Source organism: Charadrius vociferus, unplaced genomic scaffold (genome assembly GCF_000708025.1).
Source record: "Charadrius vociferus isolate BGI_N301 unplaced genomic scaffold, ASM70802v2 scaffold411, whole genome shotgun sequence".
In the NCBI taxonomy this organism is placed as follows: domain Eukaryota; kingdom Metazoa; phylum Chordata; class Aves; order Charadriiformes; family Charadriidae; genus Charadrius; species Charadrius vociferus.
The window spans coordinates 3626355-3650790 of NW_009646935.1; the positions used below are offsets into that span (position 1 = coordinate 3626355).

General features: G+C 46.3%; 1 protein-coding gene across 1 annotated transcript in view; it reads left to right on the plus strand.

Annotated features, from left to right (window-relative positions):
- TTBK1 (tau tubulin kinase 1) overlaps positions 1-23364 on the plus strand; it is a 90300-nt gene extending 66936 nt beyond the window's left edge. Inside the window, exons 14-16 of the mRNA XM_009894837.1 lie at positions 3790-3813; positions 20213-21798; positions 22938-23364. Coding sequence (XP_009893139.1) covers positions 3790-3813; positions 20213-21798; positions 22938-23364 — 2037 coding nt within the window. The remainder of the gene's footprint in view (positions 1-3789; positions 3814-20212; positions 21799-22937) is intronic.
- The last annotated feature ends 1072 nt before the right edge of the window (positions 23365-24436 follow it).

Sequence of the window (24436 nt, forward strand, 5' to 3'; positions counted from 1 at the left end):
GTCTGTGCAGATAGGTATTTCTTGACTCTGAATCTCCCTTGCTGCTAGGGCAATTGGCATTGTATAAAATGTTTTGATACTTGCCTGCCTAAAACAAGCTTATCCAAATGATATCGCATCTAAAAAACACAAGAAAAGTGAAGCAATAGTGGGAGTTCATATTAACTCTTCCTTACCTATTCTTGGATATATTCTACAGTGTTCAGGGAGCCTTTTGCTTACACTATGTCTTACAGTCCCGTCTCCCAGAGCCAAGAGTTCATCTTTTAGAAAAGGTCCCCATGTGAAGAGGCTCTGGTGTATTTCCTCACCAACTTAGCTGTGTAGTTAGAATCACTCTTAAAAATAACCCTCCCTTGGTGCTATTAAGCACCTCTTTTCTCCCACAGCCAGGAGAATGCCACAGATGGACTTATTTAAAGTTGTCCATGACCCTGAGAGGGCAGCAGCTGTGAAGCTTATGAGCCCTTCCCAGTCATACCCCACCATTGGCATCTTTGCTGGGACATCACACAAGGATGCTCAGCGTGTAGACCTGTGTTGGTAATACCGTAGGTAAGACAGGAAGCAGTCAGAAGCACATTGCCCAGGCTGCCTGGGCCAGCTTCACCTGTGAGTTCAACTTTATCTATAATCACTGGGGTTTTTTTGTAAAGAAACCCTGTTCTGGGACCCTCACTGAGCCAAGAAAAACTTCTCTGTTCTGGTGCTGAGCCCACAGGGGCCCCCATGCTCCTGAACTACTTCATTGCCTCATCTGAGGGATGCTATAGTTGTGATGTTGCCTGATACCCTTGGAACCAGCGCAGCTGGTCAGGGGATGACTACTTCAGCGACCCCACTATGCTGTTCTCTTCCTCCATTGATTTGAGTTTGTGATGATTATCCTCGGGAAGGGACATGGAGACACAGGAGAAGGCTGCCTCACAGCAAGGACAGGGTTCTAGCGGTTTGGGTGATCTGTAGTGCCTCTTTGGTTCATGTGGTGTAGAGACCTAAGTTGTCCCAGATCTGTTATCTGGAGGAACTCTGATTTTCACTGAGAACGCAGCTGAGCAGGGCTTCCTTTGGATTATATTTTGGGCCTGGTGGCCTCTGTGGCCCTAGACCCTGGCACAGTGATGAGGGAAACCCTTGGCACTCCCAGAGTGCCTACAGACAGCAGGAAGAGAGGATGGAAACTACAACTTCACTGGCTCCGAGGCAGAAAGAAGAAAAGCTGGGCTGAAATAATCGAGCAACGGGTAGAAGCAAAACACAGCAGGCTGTCAGGTCTGTAACCCTGGGCAGAAGAGGTAGGCTGTGGGAACAAGGTGGCAGGGAAAATGAGATATGAAAAGGTGCTGTGTGTCTTGGTTTCCTTTCCCTTCTACAGCACTGTCTGTGGGCTGCTCTGAGGGGACGTGAGAGACCATTTCTCAGTGGTGAGAAACGGGCATTTGCAGAAGAGGGGCAGACTCTCATTGCCCCTCTCTCAGTGTAATTCCTGTTGAACCGCGTGTAGTGCCTGTTGTAGATGATGCGCTTCTTTGACATTCAACTCCTCCAGCTTCCCTCCATGTGAGAAGAACTTGCCAGCTGATGGAGAAGGATGTATGTAGAGTTGGCCTCTGTCCTTTATGCTCTTTGGATTCAGGATCCCTGTCCTTCCAGGTGTTAGGAATAAAGGATCGACAAAAGGGTGATACTATAAGAGAAGAAATGCTCGTGTATGCTTGTTATATATATACAGGTCATAACAACCAAAACTTTAAGCTCAGTAGAAATTCCTAATTACATTTTGTATTCCTTAGAATACATTGAGCTCTATCAACATCACATTTTTCTGGAACTTCATGTGAGAGGTGTCATACTGCTACTCTCCAAACAGGCCTGACGGAAGGTGGTCCAGCCTGATTGCTGCCAAGGGCAAAGGGATAAAAGAGGGCAGCACCTCCAGCGTTGACTGTGTAATTTAAGCATTAGAACATCAGTGAAGGAAAGTAGTGTGTCTGTAACCTCAGCTTCAGCCAGGAGGCAGCAATACTTAAGTGCATTTGCTGGTGGGGTGTTACCATTTGCCCCTTCAATGACTGGGCAAGGTCCTTGATCCTGTGCTGTAAAGGAGGTCCATCTGGGTAGTTGGAGTGATCCTTTTTCATCTGAGAAGTCTTTACCATGTTGGGATGATATATACATTGGAAATCATATAATATGCTGAGCCCAAACATGGAGCAAAAAGTAATAATAATAATTCCAGTATACTTAGTTGTGCAGCTTACAAACAGTACACCCAGGACTGAATTTCTACTCCATCTACACAAAGAAGAGATGGTTGTCTTTATGAGAAATTAGAGCTGCTGTCTAGAATTTCTTTGTCTCTCTCAAATACCCTGTACGACAGCGTTACATTATTATCATTTGAGAGTCTGATCTATGCAGTGACATGCCGTACATTTAGGACTGTGAATAATTGCTTTTCACATTTAATGCCCACCACAAGCTGAGTAGTTCTCAGATGCTTAGGAATATAAGTTACCTGCCTCAAAGCACTGCAAAGATATTGAAGGTGACAGGAAAGAGATGAGGTTGGATGAAGTTCAGCTCTTTTTCTCATATCATTTGCAAGGGCAACATCTCTAGGAAGGTAAGGAGAGCAGTGTTGAATTAAGAAATTCAGTATTGCCTTTTCACATTTCCAAATTACATTTTGAAACCTGCAGAGACTTCCTGAAAAGAAATTCAGCACAAGGAAGGGAATGGATTTGAAAAGAAAAATGTAATTCCAGAAAAAAATGGTCTGGTTTTGGAAATTGAGGTTGCTGACCCCTGTGAAAGCACTGGTTTCATAGCAGAGGTAGAAAGGGGAGGAAGGGCTTAGCATTTTCAGGGTGAAGAATCTGAAGTCATTCCTGTAATGCCTCTCTCTTCCATTCAGTGCATAAAGGGAAGGTAGGGACTGCGATCTCATTCTGGCACAAGCTGTCCTCTGTGAGTATACTTTCCTCCCTCTCCTGGCCATCCCAGGATCACAGAAACAGAAAAGGGACCTAAGAGTGCATCTTCTCCTGTCCTCCCATGGCTCTGTGTTTTGAATTTCTCACTGAAAGGAGAATTAAACTCTGCCTGCCTTTCCAGCTGCTGCCTGTCCTCCTCTTACCAAAACTGGAAGCATTAACACTCCCCCTGCAGGTACTCAATATAAAAGTGTATCAGGAGGCCAGCAGTGTAAGTGTGAGAAAAGGAAAGTCCGCTAACAGCCCCCAGAGTTGCCTTTGCGAATCCCTGGAGCGAGTTTTAAAAAGACTCATTGAAAGACTCCCTGAGAATCCCCTGCTTTTGCATACATATAATCATTTTAGCACCAGGTGTTTCACCTTTTCTTGTAGACGTGGTTTCCAACTGTGTTCAGAATTTGACTGTTACCTATATGCAAGATGTATGCCTAGCGTAATGACATGTCAAGATGAGTGATGCCAGAGGAACAGAGAGGTGAGGCGCGTGGCCTGAAGAGCCAGAGGAGGGGACTGACGTAGCAGAGCCTGACGCTGCTGGTGTCGCTCGTGTCCGCGTGTGGCTGGGGAGAGCATGGCAGGCCCCCTGTAATGGCAGGTGCCCCACAGTGCCCGTAGGATCCCTGGGAATTTATAGACACAGAGCAGTAAGTAAGCCCCGCGTAGAGCAAAAGCATTTTTCATCCGCCGGCGAAGATGTCTGCAGCATGCGCATCACAAACCAGGGGCGAGTCAAGTCTTTGCCTGACACCTTTTCCTCCACTCTTCTTGGTCTTTTTCAGTTGGAGGAGGACAGGCCTTCTCAGCACTCCCTCCCGAGGTACAGCCCCCTGAGAAGACTGGCGTCCTCCGTTTTCTCCTCCTCAACCCTGGAGACAGAACACTACCCTCACGTTGGTGGCACTTTCATACAGCGCAGCCGTTCAGCGGAGAGCAGCCCCGTGCGCATGCCCCACCGCAGGCACATGCCCCTCACGGCAGGAAACCACAGACTCATGCCTTCCGTCCTCCGCATTTCCAGGTCCCAGCTCCAGCAGGTGTGGGCCCGCTTCACACACAAAACATAGCCTGTTCAGGGAAGCAGCAGCCTCCATAATGCAATAATAGATCCCACCTGCCCACAATGTGTCACCACTTAATGCAATATTGAATCCCAGACAACACTGGCCTAAGGTACTGTAACTTCCAAAGCCCCTGCAACCAGACCCCACAGAGACTGAAAACATCTGCCTTTCTAAACCTCCCAGCAACCTGGGCGAGGGGCGGCAGCATGGCCGAAGATGAGAACGCAGATGGTGAACGTGTGATGTGTGAAAGAGGTGGATGCCAGGGCTCATCTCAGAGACTCGCTCGCGCGTCCTGCAGCCTCGGGGTAGGAAGTGCAGGGCTGCCTCACTGAACACGTGCAATCAAGCCACAAACATTGTCAAATTATGACTGGAGTGGAGAGACCGTGGAGGTATCAGCAAGCGTTACCTTCCCCGGGCAAATCGGTTCAAGCGTCTTCGTTGGTATCTTACACTGGGCCAAATCTGTAGGCGGTTTTACTCCATCTAGATATAGGCAGACTCCCACTGGAAGCTCACCTGAGGCAGGACCTCAGGATTTGTCCCTCTTGTGGAGTTACGATCATGTATCTCTTTGTTGCTTTGGCTTTGGAAATCCCCTTGCTTTTGTTGCGGTTTGGTTTCCACACAGTGACCACATATTTCTGTCTCTCTGGCTTTGCCTCCGTTATGCGACAGCGGACCTGTTTGTCTGCTCTCCACTCCTAAGCTGCTCCAAATCTACCTGCCTTCCACCAGAGGTGCTGACTGTCAAGAGCTGGATGGCGAGGCTTTTCTTACTGATCCAGCTGTATATCGTGCTGTTTCCAAATTCCAGAAAATTTAGGCACCTGCAGCTTTGCGGTGGCAGAGCAGCCCCACTTCTTGGCCTTGCTTGGAAATGCCTGTGGTAACAGATCTCATTTGAGAAATAAACTGGCCTCAGCACTTGGTATACAGAGCCCTGGAGCCCTTGTCTAAAACTGACTTGAATCTCAGAGGAAAAGGGAGATCAAAGTTAATTTAAATTGTCATAAGAATCTTTATTTCCTGGGTTTGCAGGGATACATTGCCCTTCTCAATATAGCTGCAGTGTAAAACACCAGGCTGTATGAAGACCTTCCCTAGTTAAGTGAATGTAGTATCTGTCTTCAATTGAAATGAGCCTTTGGTTTGGTCTTCTGAGAGAAGAGGCAGTATGGATGTTAAGGCTAAAGATGGGGTCATTGCTGGTGCTCAAGGGCTTTAGGAAAGTGCGAGTCCAAAGTAAAATACTCTGCAGAAAGTATATACGCACAGGATGCAGACAATAAAACATGTAATACGAAGCTCAGGCAGATGTGAAAACAGCTTGGGATAAGTATGAGTGTTGGAAGAAAGTTGTGACGTCGTGGTATTACTGCATAGGTATGGTGTTTCCAGTGGAGTTGCAATGAATGCTTCCTTCCAAATACTGATCTCTGTAGGTATATCTGGCCTGCCTGAGGCTCCCTTAATATCAGATTCAGCCTTCTATAAGCAACCTCAGACAGCACAACCCCAGATGGGGTGGGTGGTGCTTTCTGAAGCTTGTAGGACCTGGCCTGGTGGGACTGCATGCCGCAGGACATGCTCAGGCAGGCTGGGCCTGCACTGCCTCCTGCCTGCCCACAGAGCATCCCGGTGGGTGCAGGGATGGAGATGCAGGGGGCAACACACCCTACTTGAGAAGATTCAGCATAGGCATGACCAGTCTCTTCCAACAGTCATTCTTGAATCACTGACATCAATTTCTTTTTATTTGCCCCAAGAACATGAGTGAACAGGACACTTTACAGCCAACCCAAAATTTGTATCTGCAATTTGTTGATAAGATTTATTTTTAAAAAAGGCACTGGTCCTTTCCAGAAATGCTTAGACTGCATTAACTAGTAGCCTAATCCTATTTGGCAGTTCTTCTCTTGTCAAACGCAGAAACCAGAAAGAGCAAGATGTTGGTTTTCTCAAAGTGACATGAGAAGGGATGATTTCCTTAAGTAGACTCTGCTCTGATATTATTTTTCCCATATTTAGTAGAGACTTTAATAGAACAGCAGATTCCAGAGAAAATGGAATTTGTGAAAGAAGTAGACTTAAAATCAGTGGCTTTTAATAGTTCATAGTCTCCAAAACACTGATGTTCACTTTTCAAGATCAATTTTAGGAACGAAGATTTCTATTGTTCTATTTTTAAAAAAATAATTTTTAGTTTTGCCAGTGAGAAAAGGGAACAAACATGATAACTGGGTATTTATAAACTTTAACCTGCCCATTTCAGGCAAAAACAATGACTAACCAATAAGTAGCTCCATCCATGAAATGTAACAAGCAGTAATCTGTCTGATGCTACTTATCGTGGTTATACATAGAACTGTTCTTTCCAAGTAAACTTGATACTGTTCTTCTTCGAAGTTCAAAAGTCTGATTGGTAAAGATGGTTGATTCATATAGACTTCAGCAAGACTTTCTTCTAGTTAAAATTATTAATAAATTGAAAAACAGCTAACCAAACAAAATATGTTTATATGTTGGTATCTCTTACAAGTGGGGACATTTCTCATTACGACTCCTGATCTCCCGCCCTTAGTTCAGCACTGTTCCATTCCTTTAATGCCTGTCAAGAAGAAAAAATAAACCACTGAGGAGAAAGTTTGCAGTGACAGGAAGATGGGTGGCTTGATAGAGTAACGCTGGCAGGCCAGCTCTGCAGAAAGATCTGGATCGCTTGATAAGTTGCTTGCTTTCAAACTAATTATTCCATTCAGCCAGGGACAAGGTCATGTTTTGAGTACAAAGAATATAGGTCACAGGCACAGAGTAGAAGAAACTGTGCACTGGGAGGTGCTGTCTCCCAAAATGAGGTGGGAGTTAGGGGAAATAATTAGCTGCACGTAAGTTCTCATTATGCTGCCATAGCAAAAAAAAAAAAAAAAAAAAATCTTCTTTGTATCAGCAGAAAAATGAAGATGTGAGCAGAGGGGAGATCTTTTGTACTGGTGAGATCACTACCAGACATCGTATCCAAGTCTTGTATGGAAATATTTTTAAAAGATTTTCAAAACCTATAAAAGGAGAAGTGAAACAAGAATTGTTCGATTCTGTAAAACCTGCCTTGTAGAATGAGCTTGAAGAAATTCAGTCTGTCATTAAAAGACGAAACTAAAAAGTGACATGGTTGCTGTTAGGAGTGCATCCCAGAAGACACTAAGATGGGTTTTTAATCTGCCAGACAAAGACATGGGTCTTGGTACTGGAAGATAAAGTAACACAGGTCAAACTAGAACCAAGATGCTCATTTTAACAACATAGGTGGGTGGTAAACCGCTGAAATACATTATTAAAAGACACTGAATTCTTTGCTGTTCAGATTCTGTAAGGTGGAATATTGATTTCTAAACCAATCCTGTTAAACCATCAAATTTGGGCTCTATACCAGAATGTTGCTGCTGGACATGTTGCTGTTGCCTGGGTTTTATGGGAAGTTTTATTTCATTATCAATATGGCTTTTAAAATCTAACTCTGAACAAATTAATTGGTGCTAATGGCTGGAATCCTGATGTTACAGTAGTATGCAAAGAATATTAAAAATAGTCAATTTGCAGATTTTTTTAACATCTTCATCTAATGCTGTAATAATTACTGTGGAATCCACATATTGTTGAGGAACAGTTGGCAAATTAAAGAAATGTGAAAATAGCTTTCTTTTTATATCGATGAAAATGTAATAAATTAATATTAAAACTAGTTACAGTGCAATTCTAAAAAAAACTCTGTAGATTACATTTATATTGCATTTATCCATTGTGTTTCATTTATAATGACTGCAATTATAAATGTAAATATGTCCAAAATCAGTTCTCAAAAAAAAAAAAAAAACCCAGCTAGAAAGCTCAAAGGAAGTGGCAAGCAGTCATTTCCCATTGAAGGCTGCACTTTCATGGTCGAGTTAGGGGAACAGAAGTACCGATTCTCTAAGAGATACCCTCCTACCCCCACCCCATCCCATCCAGCCCTTTCTCCTGGGCCAGTGTCCATGTAGCTGCATGGACCTGCATGGGGAGAAGGAAATTTTTCAGCATCGGTTCATTTGCTGCTTTGGTTCACTGTCCATTTGCACAACTGACAGCACTGGCAAGCCACCATCAGCAGGGAAAAAAACCAACTGATGGAGGGCTGTCAACACAAAAAGTGATCATGGGGCTATGGGTTGAAAAATTAGTTGCCCTAGTTATTTTTCCTTTTATGTTTTATAAGGTTCCTTAAATTCTTCAGCTGGGGTAAGTCAGTGTAAATCAATACTAGTGAAATAAAATTCCCTTTCGGCTTCAGACTCTTAGGCAAATTGTGCTCATCAGAAGGGTCCAAGAACAGGGTTTGTGTCCTGAAAGAGTTGTTCTTGGTTTTACTTCCCATTGTACATAGCACTTGTTCTCCTCAGAATCCAAAATGAGGATCAAAATGAGCATTTGCCACTCCTTTACGATACAGAGATCATTAGCATCAGAAGGACAGGTAGCTGTTGCTAGGTTCTCATGTTCTACTTCAGTGAGCAAATGCACATCAATTGTATATACATACAAAAGCCATCTTTTTATATCTTGGTCTCTTGGCTCCTTTCACTTTCTTTCTATGCAGAATGGGAGATGTTTCCAATTTATTACTCTCTCCCCAGCCTCCTTCCCACAGGAAGGAGCTAATGAGATGTGATTTCTGTGAAAATGTTACTGTAAATACTTGGGTTAAGCTAGCATGAATTGAGCAAATGTAGTTATGCCGGCACACATTCACTTTCAGCAGAGAAGGTTTTGGTGGGAGGGGGTTGGCTGAAGATAAGCTATTCTGACAAGGGTGCAATTTTGCAGATGCCAGTGCATCTGCGTTAGGAGTATCCTGTTGATATACCCATGTTGACAAAGCCCCTGGTGTGAACTTCACTTTGTCCACCATTCCTAATATTTTTTTGCCAGTGTTGAGGGGCAGGTAAGTGGAAGAGTTATGTTGCGTCACCTCTTTCACTATTTAAAGTCTCTTTTGGTACAGTGATGACAGAATGTAAGATACAAATGCCCTGTAAGACAGCCATATGGGTGACAGAATCCCATCCCTATGCTACCTCTTCATGATGAAAAGTATCTCTTGCTCTTCCACTCCTTCTCTTTGTCTGAACCTGGACATTGTTGTGGTCCAGGCTGCTGCAAGACTGTTGCTCGGTCCAAAAGTTGCATTTGTTGAGCTAAGTGTCTTTGTAGTTCCTAGAGGCTTCCAACCTGGTCTGATGCTTTCCTTTCCACATCACAGGGGTTGACTCCAAGACCTTTCCTGTAGTTCATGTGGAGATTCTTTAAGGGTCTTCAAGAACAGAGGAGGATCAGCCCACCTCTCAAATCCTGTGTCCAAATGACTTTTGAAGTGTGTATAGGAAGCTGCTCTAGCTGCCTGTCAGTTACTAGGTCCTCAGCTGAGGGTGAAAGTTTTGAGTGCACCTTCTCCCTTCCCACGCTGGGAGGCAGCAGGCAGCACCTGAGCTGTGGAGGGTCTTGGTGGTTGCCAGCTCCCCAGCCCAGGATGAAGAAGCTGTACTCAGACAGTTGGCCTCCAGACTGGATTGACATAAGGCAGCTGACTCCAGGACTGGCTGACGTTCTCCTCTGGGATCTCATCCATTTCTCCATAAGCAGAGATACTGCTGGTCAGCTGCCACCCAGTTAGCTTATGTTTAAATCCGAATCTGGATGCAAGAACACCAGCAGTTGGCTGTAGCCCTGAGCTCTTGGTAGGCTTCACATACAATGTGGTGAAGAGGCAGAACCCCCTCATCTTCACCTCGCTGCTTGAGCAGCTCTCTTCGATCTGGTTGCCTCTTTGTTCCCCTTTGCCTATCCCAACTCTTTTAACTCCACCCCAGTTGCCAGTACGTGTCCCACTCCACACATTGACCTGCCCCTGTGGTTTACCTCCGTTTCCGTTTGTGATATTTCATCCCGCCTACCCTTACTGCGTCCCTGGGTCCCTACCTCCTGCCTTTGCCATTCCCAAGAATATGTGAGGCTTGCCTCCTGCACCAGTTCCCTACGCATTGCGTATCCGATGTTGCACCACACCGTCCCTGCAGCACTTTGATCAGCCTTTTGCCTTCCCTCCGTCTGATTTCCCTGGAGGAAACAGTGAAAAATGGCACATTTTGGCACTTGGAACAGTCTCAGCTCTGCATGGAGTCTGTGGGAGGAACAGTGGTTATGTTGTTTAAAGGCAGTTTGATTTCAAAGATGATAATGAAAGATACCCTCCATTTTCAGAAGTTTCAAATCCTGGAATCCTTAGGACTCCCCAAAATTACTGTGTACGTGAGCAGCTAAATTTAGAGAGCTGGCAATGCTCGTTCCCTTAAGACACAGCTACCATCTGTGATTGCAAACCGTGTAAATAGCTGGCTAAACGCTACTTCTATTGTTGTGAGCTTGTCTCTAAGTTCCTTTTAAATTGGTGCCTGGTCTCTCTGAGTGAGAAAATGTCTCAACTCCACTTGCAAATAGTACAGGCTCTTCCAACTGGATGTCTTCTGGGTTGGCAAAAGCAGCTGTTCCCATTCTCCAGCCTGGGAGTTGCTGGGGGATGGGGGGATCCAAATAAAAATAAAATAAATAGGGCATTCCAAACAGACAGGACAGGGCTGTGCAACAGAGCTGACGCTTTGTTCATTAATTCTACACTTTAACTCACTGGTGTTCCCTCGCGTTGCCTGTCTTATCTGGAGTTATCACAGGGTGGTGGATTTTTTCCTGGAGGATCGGTGTTCCTCACTTGGACACATATAATGCCAGTTCTTCCCTTACCTAACCTGTGCCACTGGCATTAGGCCATCCAAGTATCTTGTTGTTTTAAACAAGCTGCATGTTTCTTCTGCCATCCCATTTGGCAGCTAGCTCTACCCAGCTGCTCCTGCGGCTGTCAAACCCGGGTGTTGTATGAGGAGGCAGCATGCCTTTAAGAACCAGTCAACAATCCTTTTTTTTTCCTTTTTGAGGTGGAAAAAAAATCAAATATTGATGTATTTTTTTGCATATAGGACTTCTGGAAAGAGGCTTATTGTTTCAAACTGATCAGCGATAATAAAGAAGGGTGTCCTCAGCAGCTCCCCTAGCCTGCCCGTGAGGCAGAGAGGTTGAGTGACTCTTCAACAGTTGGGCTGTCTTTCTTTTCCAAAGGTGACTAAAGCCAGTTAACATCCACCTTCTTGTCTAACTCCTCAAGGCTGTGAGCACTTCAAGATGAGAAACAAAACATGTCCTTGGGATGATCGCTCTGCTCTGTGCTTCAAACATGTCTTCCAAAGGGTTCACTTTGGAGTGTTTAACTACCTCATTTGTCTTTTGTTTCAGTAACATCGCCAGGCTTTGGCACCATCTTTATCATTGATTACACTGCCCCAAAGTGTACAGCCTCTTCTGAGAGACTTGATAATTTGTTTTGTAGTAGAAGCCTTCTACAGTCAGATGGGAAACCAGGGCAAACACCTTGATTTGGCCTTTCCAGAGTTTATTCAGAAACAATACTAATAGTCCCAGTACTCGTACCTTCCTGTGGCCTCTTAACCCAAAAATCCCCAAGTGCTTCGTTTCTCTTTTGAGTCACTTCCCTGCTGTTTGACATGCGGGACCGCTGAAGGAAGTCAGCAGCAAGTAAAGCCTTTTCAGAACGTGTCAGGATGAAGAGAGTTTGATTGCACAGAGAGAATTTCAGGAGGCAGAATATTATTTCATGATCTGGAAATTGTCAGGACAGTGGGTGGGACCTATATACCAAATACAAAGAGTATCATTGAGGCATTTCTTTGACTGCAAATCACCAGGAACTTCACTTGCTCTCTCTTGTAAAAATGCACTATTTAAGTCTGGTGCTGTGTTCCTATGTAAATAAATTAAGGCCAGAAAATATAACCATTGCTAGTTTCGTCCTGTATTGTAAAATAGCTCAACAATAGGATACACCGTGAGACTGGAGATCAGAAAGCATGGAAAGATGTGTTCAGTCCTTTTCCTGTTTTCTAGTGTCCTTCCTCTCACGCCTCCATCAATTCATCTTCCACAATGTATATATGTGGAACTTCAAGTGCCTGACAGTGGCACAGGATTATTCTTGAAAACATGAGGAAATTTTCTACTGCTCATCTGGAGGGACCTGGTGACAGATAGCAACCGTGTTTGTCCAGTGGGTCTTCCAGCTCTTCCTTAGGCTAGGTGGAGTCTCTGTTGGTATCCAGTCATGTTCATATTACAGCCTCATACTGCTGCGTCAATGACTTAATTTATTTTTATTGTAAAATGCTGGGTTAGATGAATGACACATTTTATTAATGGTTGTCAGTGGAGATTTATTCATGCCACTCAGAATTTTACCTGGAACTGAGAGCATTTTGCGACTTTCACATTGAATAAGAAAGGGCTCTTTAATCCCAACCTATTCAAAAGAGAAGCTTTTATTTTTATTTTTCCTTTTCTGTTTTGCCTTTGGTGACAAATGGGAAACAACTATTTGGAGATAGCTATCGTTTATTTGTCTAGTTCTGCTTGGCAGTAACAGATGGGCTTCAAGAGGCTAGCTGAAGCAAAGGAAATTGTATTTCCTAGCAGGCGAGGTTTGAAGCCTTGAAAATTGTGGACAATTTGCAAACGCCTAAACTGTTGTTAGTGTTTATAGTCAATAAATTGCCCCAGATATTTCTCAGCTGGAGAACATGGGGTGCTTTTCTTTTTGATCTGCTTCCCCTGTAGTTGCCAGCCCTCCCCAGGGTGACTGGAGGAGATTACAGCTTCTGGAGAGGCTGACCAAAGTAAGCCAGATGTGCTTCCTGATCTCACTCTCGCCCCCAGGGTGGTGTTGGGATGCTTTTTGCTGGAGCTTCCATTTCTGATTGTATGTCTATTTCTACGTGTTCGTGACCCACATGTGGAGTGTGAACGGCCACGCATGGTCATGCCTTACAGAAGCATTTCTGTGCCGGTAACGGGGCCACTTCGCACACATCCAAGTGCTCAAAAGGCTGTTGCAAAGAACGAATCTCAATCAGTTACAGCAAGTCTCCTGGTGGTGTCTGGTTCAGACGGCACACCTGGCCTCCTTTGCATGTTGCAGATCTGATTTCGGCAACCTGGCCCAGCCCAGTTTTCTTAATTCAGTGTCTTGTAGCATACATATCCCTCCATTCGCCATCAGCTGGTGGCAGAGTATTCTAGCGATAGGAACGGTGCTGCCACTTGGGATGTAATTTATTAGTATGCAAACACCTATTTTGGGGTAATGTTAAAACATTAAATAAAACGTGTAAAGGCTGGTCATTGCGGTACTACCTTCCTTTTTGTTGCATTTTTATACCATGTGGTTTGTGTTTGGGTCGCTGTAACGCACAGATCTGCATTTGCAGTTCTGTGAGAAAGCGCAAAGATTACTTTCTGGGAAATGTTTCTAAGTATTATTTGATGTATTGCAACTCCTTTGTATTACACCTGCCATTGAAAAAATGATGTTACAATGAATGTACATTTTAAACAAGCTGCTAACGTGTAACCTGGGGATTGGAAGCGATCCCCATTTTACATTCACTTGCATGTCTTTTAGTGTTTGAAAAGAAAATTGCTTTATGTTTGGAGGTTTTATTTTTTCATATGCAAAGTGTTTCGAGTTGGTTACCTCATCTAGTGCACTTGCCTCATAAGAATCCCCAGGGCTTCCTCCAACAACTCCAACAAGTTTTTCAGTTTAATTATGAGTGCAATTAATTGATCTGGCAATGTGAAACACAGTAATGACAAATTTCCTCTGAACAAGTCAGATAAGGAGGATTTCCGTGGGACTCGCCCCTTCAGCTTGGTCCTTCCTGAAAAAAAAAAGCCAGATCTGGTTCTTATTCAGCACTACTGACTTCTGGTTATTTTTATGACTAAGGAAGATGTTTAGCTTTCAGAATCTCCTTCTTCTTCTTCTTTCTTGCTGCTATTAAGTTGCCTTTACAATTAGGGACTAGAACAATTTTTGAATTATCATTTCCTTCCACTTTGCTCGCCATTTCCCAAGTCTCTTATGAGTGATAAAAATGAGGTGGTCCCCGTGTCTGCTCAGACAGGGAGTTCTGCGTTGACTCTTGCTGGAGACACTGGTGGGTGCAGAGGTGGGAAGCTAAGTGGCAGGCGTACCACCTTTACAGAGCTATTGCTTCCGTCCAAGACGCTAGGAAAACTGGCACAAACCTAACAACACATGAAAGCACAAATAGGGAGGAGCAGAGCACTTATCCAGCATAGGACTGGACTGTCCTATTCACCTCGGTAAAAAAAAAAAAAAAAAAGAAAAAAAGAGTGTGGAGCATTTGATGGTAAGATGCTGGAAAGAAGAACATCTCTCTGACATTTATGGTGCTGATTCTTGGAACACGGAGATCCTGCAAGGAAGCCTGGCAGCTCTGAAACCCCTGCTACTTTTACCTCATCTGATGCCGGTTTGAAGAAAGAGCTACTTCAGAAACTCAGATTCTAGGGTTTTTTCCACTCGCTGTTGTCAATCCTGCCAGATCTCCCAGTCCCAAACAAGCTTTAGTCTATGTTGGCAGAGGATAATGTCACTTCCAGGATATGCTAAGGTCCTGATAGTATCCAAATAAAAGCTGTTACAGGGAAGACTGGACTACGGCTCTTGCTGTCTGTGTGCCATCTGCATCTCTCAGGACTAAGGCCTCTTCCCATTCCCAATGGAGCAATTAACGTCATGTTGGAAACTTGATTTCTGCTTCTTGGACTTTCCAGCTCCCATGAAGAATCTCAGGGACCAGCATATCCTTCCTTTGCATTACCTTGTGTCACCTGTTAGACTTCTGTTGCTGCTAAGTAGGAGAGAGTCCAAACCTTATTTAACCAACTGCTATTCAAGTAGGAGGTGAATGTGGGTTTCTGCAGTCAGTTCCACTGAGAGGAGACAATAGCTGTAGGTGACCTGTTGTACTTCCTGGTTTGCTCGATAAACTTCATCTGCTAGGACTTGAGTTTGCTTGAAGCAGTGGATCTCAGGAAAGTCCCCTTCAAGCAGATCTCCATCATTAGGAGGCACAGCAGAAGGGCTTCCTGGAATTGCCAGAAGTCCTTATCGATGGCTAGGGACAGAAGGTTTGAAGAAGCTGTGGAAGTTCGTCTCAGGGGGAGGGCAGCAGGGAGACAGAGGGGAAGCAGCCCGCTGTAGCTTTAAAGGCGGTACTGAGTAGGGATCCGTTTGGAAGGACGTAGTTGACTAAAGGGATCCAAAGCTTGTTTTCCTTGAGTCTTTTTATTCTTCCTGTATCTAATCCCTTTAGAGCCTAAGGTCAACCCCTTTTTGTACTGCAATAACACTGTAATATATGCTTGCACTAATTCTTCTGGCACACCGAGCATGCAAGACCAATTTAAAGCTTTTTTCAGAAGAAAAACACTGTATTATTGTGTATATAGAAATACTGAGAGAGAATTTGAATTCTGTCTCCTGTATAAAAGCATGCATTGATTACCTGTATGTAGACCATGCTGTAAATGCTGCAGAGTACTGTAAAATCCTACACTTGAAACCACAATGAACAGGCAATGTCATCAAAAACAAACAAAACAGAAGCTGTGCAATGGATTTTGTGCCTTTTTTAAATCCATGTATGTTAATCCAGACAATCGGGAAAAAAAAGAAAAAAAAAAAAAAGCTTGTATACTACCAAAACCTTATTAAAGAATCGAAGGCAGCACCTTGGTGATGGCTGGGTTTTTTGTTTGCTTTCTTGCTTTGTTTTTCTACTCCCTTTGCTTTCCAGCTCTGGGAAGGTGTCCTTTGCTCATCCTTGGGTACATGGGAGCATTGGGCAGGGAGATGAAGGAGTTCTGGTAGAACAGGGAGCATTTAATTATCGTTTACCAATGTGATCACTGAAAACTTGCAGTTAAGACAGATCTGGGAATAGAAACAAAGTTCCGTGACTGTTGGAGACAAGTTTGATGCACTTTGGGAAGGCCACGCTGTGAATTCAATTTAGGTAAATTTAGGCTAGTACCAATTTCACTGACTTGAATCCAGTCATATCACAGCAGTGGGTTACAACTAGCCCCAACTTATCTAAGTTTTTAGAGCTCTGACTTGATGGTTACCAGCATCCAAACTGTCTAAACTTAAGCTAGTACAATTCAACATCTGTGAACACAGGAGAAACAGTTTATCCCATTTCTCTTGGTTTCTCACACTGGGCATCTTCCCCTGGCTGGCAGCGCGGTGTGCATAGGGTGGGTGGATGGCTCTCTCCCATTAGACATTTGACAAGGTCTTTAAGAACATCTGGTAAACTTCCAGCCCCTCCACTCCCCCAAACCCCAGGGAGATGGATGCAAAACTGTAGCTGTCCTGCAAGTAACATACTCCTGCCTGGGCCGCTCAATGGATCCGACCGTGCTCTGCCTTTCATCGTGACTCCTATTTGAAAGCAGTCTCTGCTGTAGAGCGGCATGAGGTTCAACCTCAATTGCTGTCGGTCTGTCTGGGATCAGGTCGGAAGAGGAAACACGCCGATAGACCCTGTCTGCTTTGGTGTGAAGTGCACAGTTACTAATTCAATGTTTTCCTGAAAGTTGCTGGGGAGCGAGGCTGCAGGCAGGAGGTGCATGCAAAGGCTGTGGTACCTGTGGAAGGGGTGGTGGAAACTTTCCCCCCCCTGCCCGAGAAGCACAGGACCCCAACTCCTGAAAGGCAGACAGCAGTTTGTACAGGCAGGTGACGGTCTGGGAGGAAGAGCTAGGGTTAGGCTGTGGTCTCTGACTCACGGGGTTGTACAACGTGCGAGTCCTTTTTCCCTCCTGGGAATTGTACTGGAGGGTCAGGCTTCTGCTGAGTCTGCATCTAGCAGGGTCCGAAGCCTGCCTGCTCCATGCTGAACGCCTCAAAGTCTGTGTTGGTTTGCCTTTGTAAGGCTGTTGGTATGTGGCAGGCGTGTACGTCCGTCAAACGCTGCAGAAGGACGCAGCGATGCCATAGTGGTCTATCTGAGACATGGTTTAGAGCACGGTCTGAAACAGAACGGTAGATAGAAGAGATGCGGCATTTTCTGGGTTTATGAGTTAGGCAAATATTGCCATTTTTTTTCGCTGTAACTGTTTTGGGGTTTTGTACAAATTAATGCATTTGAACTGTTTAAAACCCAAGAGATGGGAGATTTAAAAAAAAAAAAAACAAAAAAAAAACCCAAATAAATCCTACAGTTTAAGTGATTAGGCTCACACGGGGAACTGTTCCCTTTTTGCCACGTCAGTGCAGAGCTGCTCAAGAGAAGAGCTTTTCTGGTAGACCCTGCGCCTGCTCTGTGCCGTGCCGCAAACTGCTCTTTTGCGAGGCCATAGGCACAGGCCAGCTGTAGGTCTTCTCTATGTCCTCATGAGTCGTGACATCGCCAGAAAGCCATACAGGCAGAGCAGGTCTGTCGTCACTCTCCATTGCTGTAGGGACCTGAGCAGAGTGTGCATGACTTAGCATGGGGCAGGACACAGATGAGCACATTAACCAGCTGGATGCCGGTACTGCTCCTGAACCCACCAGCATGAGTCTGCTCCATGCTGCTGTCTGACAAGATCTTGTCTGGCTATGTTCCTGGTTACAAGGAGACCTGGGAACTTCTAATGCATGGTTATAAACTGGCTGTAGCAAAGTGGAGACTGCATCTTTGTTGATTTTTGCAGTATTTGCAGCATCACTGGGATGTAGGAACTTCACTGCTGCCCATATGCAACAGGTTAAGGAGTCCCCGTCTCCCAAAGGTAGGTGGAAGTCAAGCAATGACTGTCGTGCTTAGGGTGCAATGTCCATGCAGGGAAATATAAAACACACAGGGAAAATGAAATGACAGGCAGGAAGGCAGTCTGTTTGCTAAATACAGCAAGGAATTTGAACAGCCAGAGGTAGAAGTACGTGGAGGTTAGAAAACCATCTACAGCACAACTCAATGACAGCAAAGGAGAACCAGAGCAGAAGAAGGAAAGAACCATTGTTTTTATTACAGCAATGACGGAGGGTCCAGCTCCATGTCATACCTTATCGCTTAGTGCGATCTCATCTCAGAAAAACTTCTGATGTCTTGCAATGGGAAGAGCTGTTGAGGAAAGAGGGGTTGCTGGAGACAGGGCTGCTGGTGGTACAGACTGCAGGGCACTGAAACCGTATCTCTGGCCTGTATAGGATGTGCACTGCAGGGCTGGATTCTGTTCTCCTTGATCAAAAAGCAGATGAGATGCCACAAGTGCCTAAGAGCTGAGAGGAGATTTGAAGGTTTACATATGCAGAGAGAAACCAGCGATCCTCCAACCGTACCATCAACAACAGCATCTAGAAAATGGGGTGAAGTAGAGCAGCAGGTGAACAGGTTGTTGGGGATGGGGTACTCTTTCCAGTGGGAGGCTCAGCCCAAGGCAAGGTGTTGGTCAGGGCTTCTTTATCAGGTCCCAGTCTCACTGGGGAAGCGCGTCTGTTTGATCAGAACTCCAGGGATAGCACTGTGGGTGTATTTCTTGGGAAAACCAAATCCAGCCAACAGGCAGCATCCAGTCTTTGGCTGCTGAATGGATTCATTTCCAAGAAATGTCTGAGGGAGGAAACCAAGTGGGTAATTCCCTTTGCAGAGGGTGGTAAGTCCCTCTTAAGTCCAAGTTCCATGTCTGCCATCATGATACAAAAGGTAGAGTGGGTCAGTGAAAGCCTAAATCAGGCTAATACTGGCCCACCTTCAGGACCAGGCTTCAGCTTTAATGAAAGAAGAGAAGCAGCTTTGGACTCCAGAGGCATTGCCAAACCCAGCCTGTGTTTTAATTATAAGATATAAAAATAAATATTAAATGGATAGCAACTTATCACCATGCATAACAGCTTGATGCTGCCCACCAATCTGTTTGAAATGTCCCTGTTGTACATGAACATAGAGATCTTACATTTTTCAGGCGTACCAATAGGGCAGTTGCTCTGCACAGAACAACAGGCAGATTTTCAGCACAATTTGAAATGGTGTCATTGGAGTGAAAAGCTATTGAGGGCTTTCTGCCCCCCGGCCCGAGACAAGAAGATCTGTTCCCCTAGCCAGGGGAAGGTGCTAGCTGTTGGCAGCTCTGTACCCCCACATAGTTAAATGGGTGCTTGTTTGGTCACGTAGCCTAAATATCCTCTGACGCTGTCAAATGCTGCTTGAAAACGCAGATGTTTGCAGTCCTTCTGTTCACGATTAGGACTTTTCAAGGGTAACATGTGATGTGTTATTGACTGGTTGACTTTATGGAGAGGCTTTTGTTTTCCAGCCCTCTTAATAGAAGGGTGACCTAAATGTGTTGGTTTGGTTTTTTTTAAATCCATTTTGCAGAGTGGTGCTGCTGTGGTTTTTAATTTATAACCAATTGCTAATTAGGCCAAACATCGATGGGCATTTCCTATTTATTTTGCCCTTTTTTGCTTGTTTGGTCAAGTGCATGCATGTGTGTGTGAGCTGCTGCTTTTCTGTTAGTGTTATTTGCAATCATTTCACAGCCTACTCCTGGCACTTTACAGGCTGTCTCCCCACCAGAGACTGCTGCTCGAGAAACACTGCCTCCACCAACTGTCCTGTCCTCCTGTTGCTTTTAATAGTTGGACACCCCAGAGTCTAATAATGATACTTTATTTGTCAGCGTTCATGACTTACTTGCAGAAGCCTGTAGAAGAAAGAATTAGGAGTTGCTGAAGGGATGCGGGAGCAGAAGGGAGGGACAAATAACCCAGCAGGGGAGCACAAGGAGCACTACAAGGGTTATTGCCCTCAAACAAAGGTGAAAAAAATCCTGAGGAATTGCTTGCAAACAGCTCTTTTAGGTCCGGGTTAAAGACTGCTAACAAAGGAAGTCCTTTGGCACATTTATTTTGCCTTCATTGATAAGTAACTGTGAATCTCTTCTTTCTAAGGTTTGTACAGATTGAATGATCAAGTGATCACTGCTCAGGCATGTGTTTTGGAATCATGATGGACTAGATGCTTTCCACCGATGCTTCCCACTGCTGTTCATCCTGATGTCTTCTGTGCCAATGCTATGTCTGAATACTAACCCTTTTTTTTTGTCACATCTGTCTTCTTGCAGGCATATATGCTGAAGTCATTTGAAATGAATGGTCTGCCCAAGGCGGTGCCTTTAAGTTTGCCTTATCAAGACTTCAGAAAAGATGTGTCAGACTACTGGGAAAGGCCTAAGGTATCCCAGCGTATAAAGAAAGTTGATTTCTCAAATGTTGTCTTGACTGCTCCTTGCAAACCTCTGGAACATTATCTGGAAATGAATGGAAAAGAGGAGGAGGAAGAAGACCAGGAAGAAGATGAGGAGGAGGAAGACGAGGAGGAGGAGGAGGAAGAGGTGGAGGAGGAAGGGGATGAAATTGACATGCACAGTGGTTCCAGCAGCGACCTGAGTCAAAAAAGCACAGAGCGCAGCCAGGAGTGCGCACCATCCACGCTCCTGGCTGATGACCAGAAGGGATCCAAAGGTCGAGCGTCCACTGCTGACGGGGACCTGGAGCTGGAGGAAGGCTCAAAAACACTAGTGCTGTTTTCACCAGGTGATCTGAAAAAGTCTCCGGTGACCACAGACTTGGCTCCAGAAGTTGATCTGGGCACTCTTGCTGCACTGACACCTCAGAGTGAGCGGCCACAGCCTATGGGTAGCCAACTGGATGTATCTGAGCCAGGGACCCTGTCCTCAGTCCTTAAATCTGAACCAAAGCCTCCCGTGGCAGTGGCTACAGCTTCCTCCCCCTTTACCAAAGTTGAGCGCACATTTGTTCATATTGCTGAAAAGACCCACTTAAATGTCATGTCTTCCAGCGGCCAGCTGATGAGGCATGAGGAATACTGCCCTCCGGGGCAGTTTGAGGAGGTCATTATTGAAGAAGAGCTGGAGGACAACCTGGTGCTGGTAGAGAATGGAAGCATACATTCGGGACTGGAAGGGGCAGAGACGGAGAGCTGTGCACTTTCAGCTAATCACATTGAAACCACCTCAGAGGCAGTGGGGGAGCAGCTGGCACTTCCCAATGGCGTAGCAAAGCCTCCTGAGGACAAGCCAGAGCTCGCCAACAAAGTGGTGCTCTCACTGGATTTGGAAGAGCCTGGCAAGATGGCTATGAGGGAGCCTGACCTTGCGAAGTCAGCATCGGTGACAGAACACCTGAAGCGAGCAGAGACCCTCCTCGACACATCACAAGGCCCCAGGAGACCTCTGGGCTCCAGGTATAGAAGTCGGATACCCATTTTGTTCTCTGAGGAGGACACCGGCTCAGACCTTTCAACTTCACTCTCGGCCAAAGAGAGGCTTTATAAGAGGGCAAAGCAACCTGACTTGGCTCGCCTAGTGATGGAGAAGAGGCAAAACCGCCTCCTTCGGCTGGCCTCAGGGGCCTCCTCCTCAGCATCCTCCAGCGATGAGAGGCGACGGGCCTCAGAAACCCTGTCAGCCACTGGTTCTGAGGAGGACACTCATGACTCTGATGACTCCATCCCAAGGAAGGCAGGGAAGGAGAAGGCTGCCCTCCTGGGGAAAGAAGAGAGACCCATAAGCACAAAGAGCAGAATTCCTAGGCCCATCACACCAGTGAAAACGCCGCTAGAGATGGCCAAGTCTGAGAGCTCCACGGCTGTTGCGATGGCAGTGTTATGTAGCTCCCCCCAGGATGCAGCTGTTGCCCATAGGTAAGACCAAAACGGTGAGCGATGCAAAATGTTGGACTTGTTAAGGAGGCGTAGCCAGGGCTTCGCTCCACTCCCACTGCTTTACCTTTCCACTTGGCTTCAATGTGGAACAGTCCATCACTGTTTCCTACAGTCATTTCAGCTCACTGGTGTGTGAAATTCCTACCTCTCTGTCTTCTTTGGGTCAGACTGGCCAAAGGGCCAAGCCCTTCTTCACTTGCCCTGGCTTGGAGGCCTTCTTCCCTTCCACGAGCTTTCATTTGGTCTGATCCTGCTAATAGCAGATCCTTCTGGTGTTGAGCTCTCAGTTTTGCAGCATACTCGGCACAGCCATGACTCTGCAGGGAGACCTGGCCTGGCTGTTGCGATTAAAGCTGCAAGGGCTGTGAGGTTGCCAGTTGTGATCGCCTCAGAAGATGGCCAGCACGCAAAGAGCTGGAGAGAGGGAGGTGCACACGCATGGGCTTTTGCAGTGACCTGGAACAGCACGGGCCACCTCCACGTGGTCTGAATTCCCTCCACGACCCTGTGACTTGGTTTTTTTGGAGGTGCCTGGCTCTCTATCAAACAAGCAGGAGATGTAAGTAGAGGTGGACCTTCTGAATTCACCAGTGTTTGGCTTTTCTGCCTGGTCTCAGGGCGGGAAGTCCAGCCGAGGAGCAGAGCTGCTGAGGTGGCTCTGCTACAGGTCCAGCAAATTCTGCCCTTTCAGAGACGTGGGGTGAAAGGAGGGGATCCCTGTGGGTTGGTTTATCTTCCAGCACAGTTACCATCAGAGGCCAACTGGTGCAATCCAGCTCATGCCCATGTTCCCAGATTGTATCTCTTGCCTTGAAAGAGGTTCTGCATCCATGCGGCATGTTAAGAGGAGTCCCAGATTTGTGCTATTGGCCAAACCATGCCTGCGTGGTGTCCCAGAGGGTGCTGGAGGATCAGGGCAAAGACTTACTAGTTAACAGCATTGAGAGTTACAAGATGGTGTTCAAACCAGTGCCCCATCTTGTTCGCAGCATAGCTCCTGTCGTCCTGATGCTGGAGACTCTTTGTAATTGCCCAGCAACATTCGTGCCAAACCTGCCAGAAGCCCCGAGCCCCTTGCAGAAATTTCTCTTAATCCTCTCTCTTCTTATCCCTTGCAGGCTTCAGGCACAGAGACCAGCTGGAAGTGTCCCAAATGAGTGCCGGACAACACAGATACAAAGTCGGCTTCCTCCTTCGCCGAGCTCCACTTCTCTTCCTCCACGGAGCAGCTCACGGAGATCCAGCTGTGCATCCCCTCGGAGCCCTGTCCTTCCTTCAAGAAACCCCAGTGCTTCCCCCAGAAGCCAGCTGCCGCCTCGGAGGGAAAGTCCTTCTCCCTGCCGACAGCATAAGCCAGGGACTGCTCTTCAGCGAGTTCCTTCTTCCCCCCGACCTCAGCCCCCAGCTCAGGCCCTGGGGCCGACAGGAGATTCCTTGCCCTCTCCTGGTGTGGCCAAAAAACGACAAAGAGGAAAAACCCAGACTCAGAGTCCAGCAACCAAAGGAAAGCAGGTGTCCCTGGAAAGTAAGGCAGCTGCCAGATAATGATCTTCTTCTGCCAGCCCAACAGACTGGGTAACTTCTGCATATAGTATACACTTGAGATGCTGCAGCACAGCCTTCCATGCTGGACCCACGAGTGTATAGCAGTAGCTGTACTTCAATGCTTCACTCACTCTCACCCCACACCGTCGCGATCAGCTCCCACGGGCCTGAGACCCTCTGAGCCACGGAGCCTTCTTCAAGGGAGACATCCAGCCCGCAGCTCACGCTTGCTAACGCACAGCACCAAGCAGCGACCCAGGCAGCCTGCCTAGTGCCTGACCCTCCTCCCTCCCCGGGCATTCCCCTCTCTCTGTTAGCAATACCAGTCGCCAACGCTGATCCTGGCTTTGGAAAGAGGAGCAGAGGTGACGAGAGTGAGGCCTGCTGGAGAGGAAGGCTCCTGTCCTGCAGGCAGCTCCCTCTTCTCTCCTTGCTGGGAAAAAGCCAGCCTTGGCCACCACCATCTACCTGAGTGTTGGCTCGCCTCCTGCCACCTGTGTTAGCAAGGGGTTGTCACCAGCGTAGCCAAGAGGGATGGATGCATCCTTGTGTGCTGAGATAAGAGCAGGGGCAGAGTGGAGAGGGCTCTTCTCTCCTTTCCAGAGATGCCTCTGCAGGTGGGAATGGGAGACAGGCAGGTCTCGCTGGATGCTCCTACCTGCTCCAGTATGTCCCACAGAGGAGGCCGTCCGGCATTGCTGCTCAGCGACACTGCTGCTGTTTCAGCAGTGGTGGGTATTTAGATGGAAGTAGGGGTGTATTGGTAGCTTGCTAGGAAATCAAGAGCGCTTGCTAATTGATGTAGAAGGGAGCACACTGCAGCCGCTTCTGTCTCAAATACCAAACTGTGATCTGTGGAGACCACATCTCCCAGCGTGGGTGGTTCCTCTCGACCTGAGTGGGGTTGGTGCCACAGACCCATAGTCCACCAAACACAGCTCCACCCTGAAGATGTGAATAGTCACTGGATGCCTTTAGCTTGGGTGCCCCTTGCACCTAAATTCCTTGTGCTTTATTGTCACGCTCTTGGTGTTTGTGAATTTTGGCACTGTGGTTGAAAGTTCCCCTACAC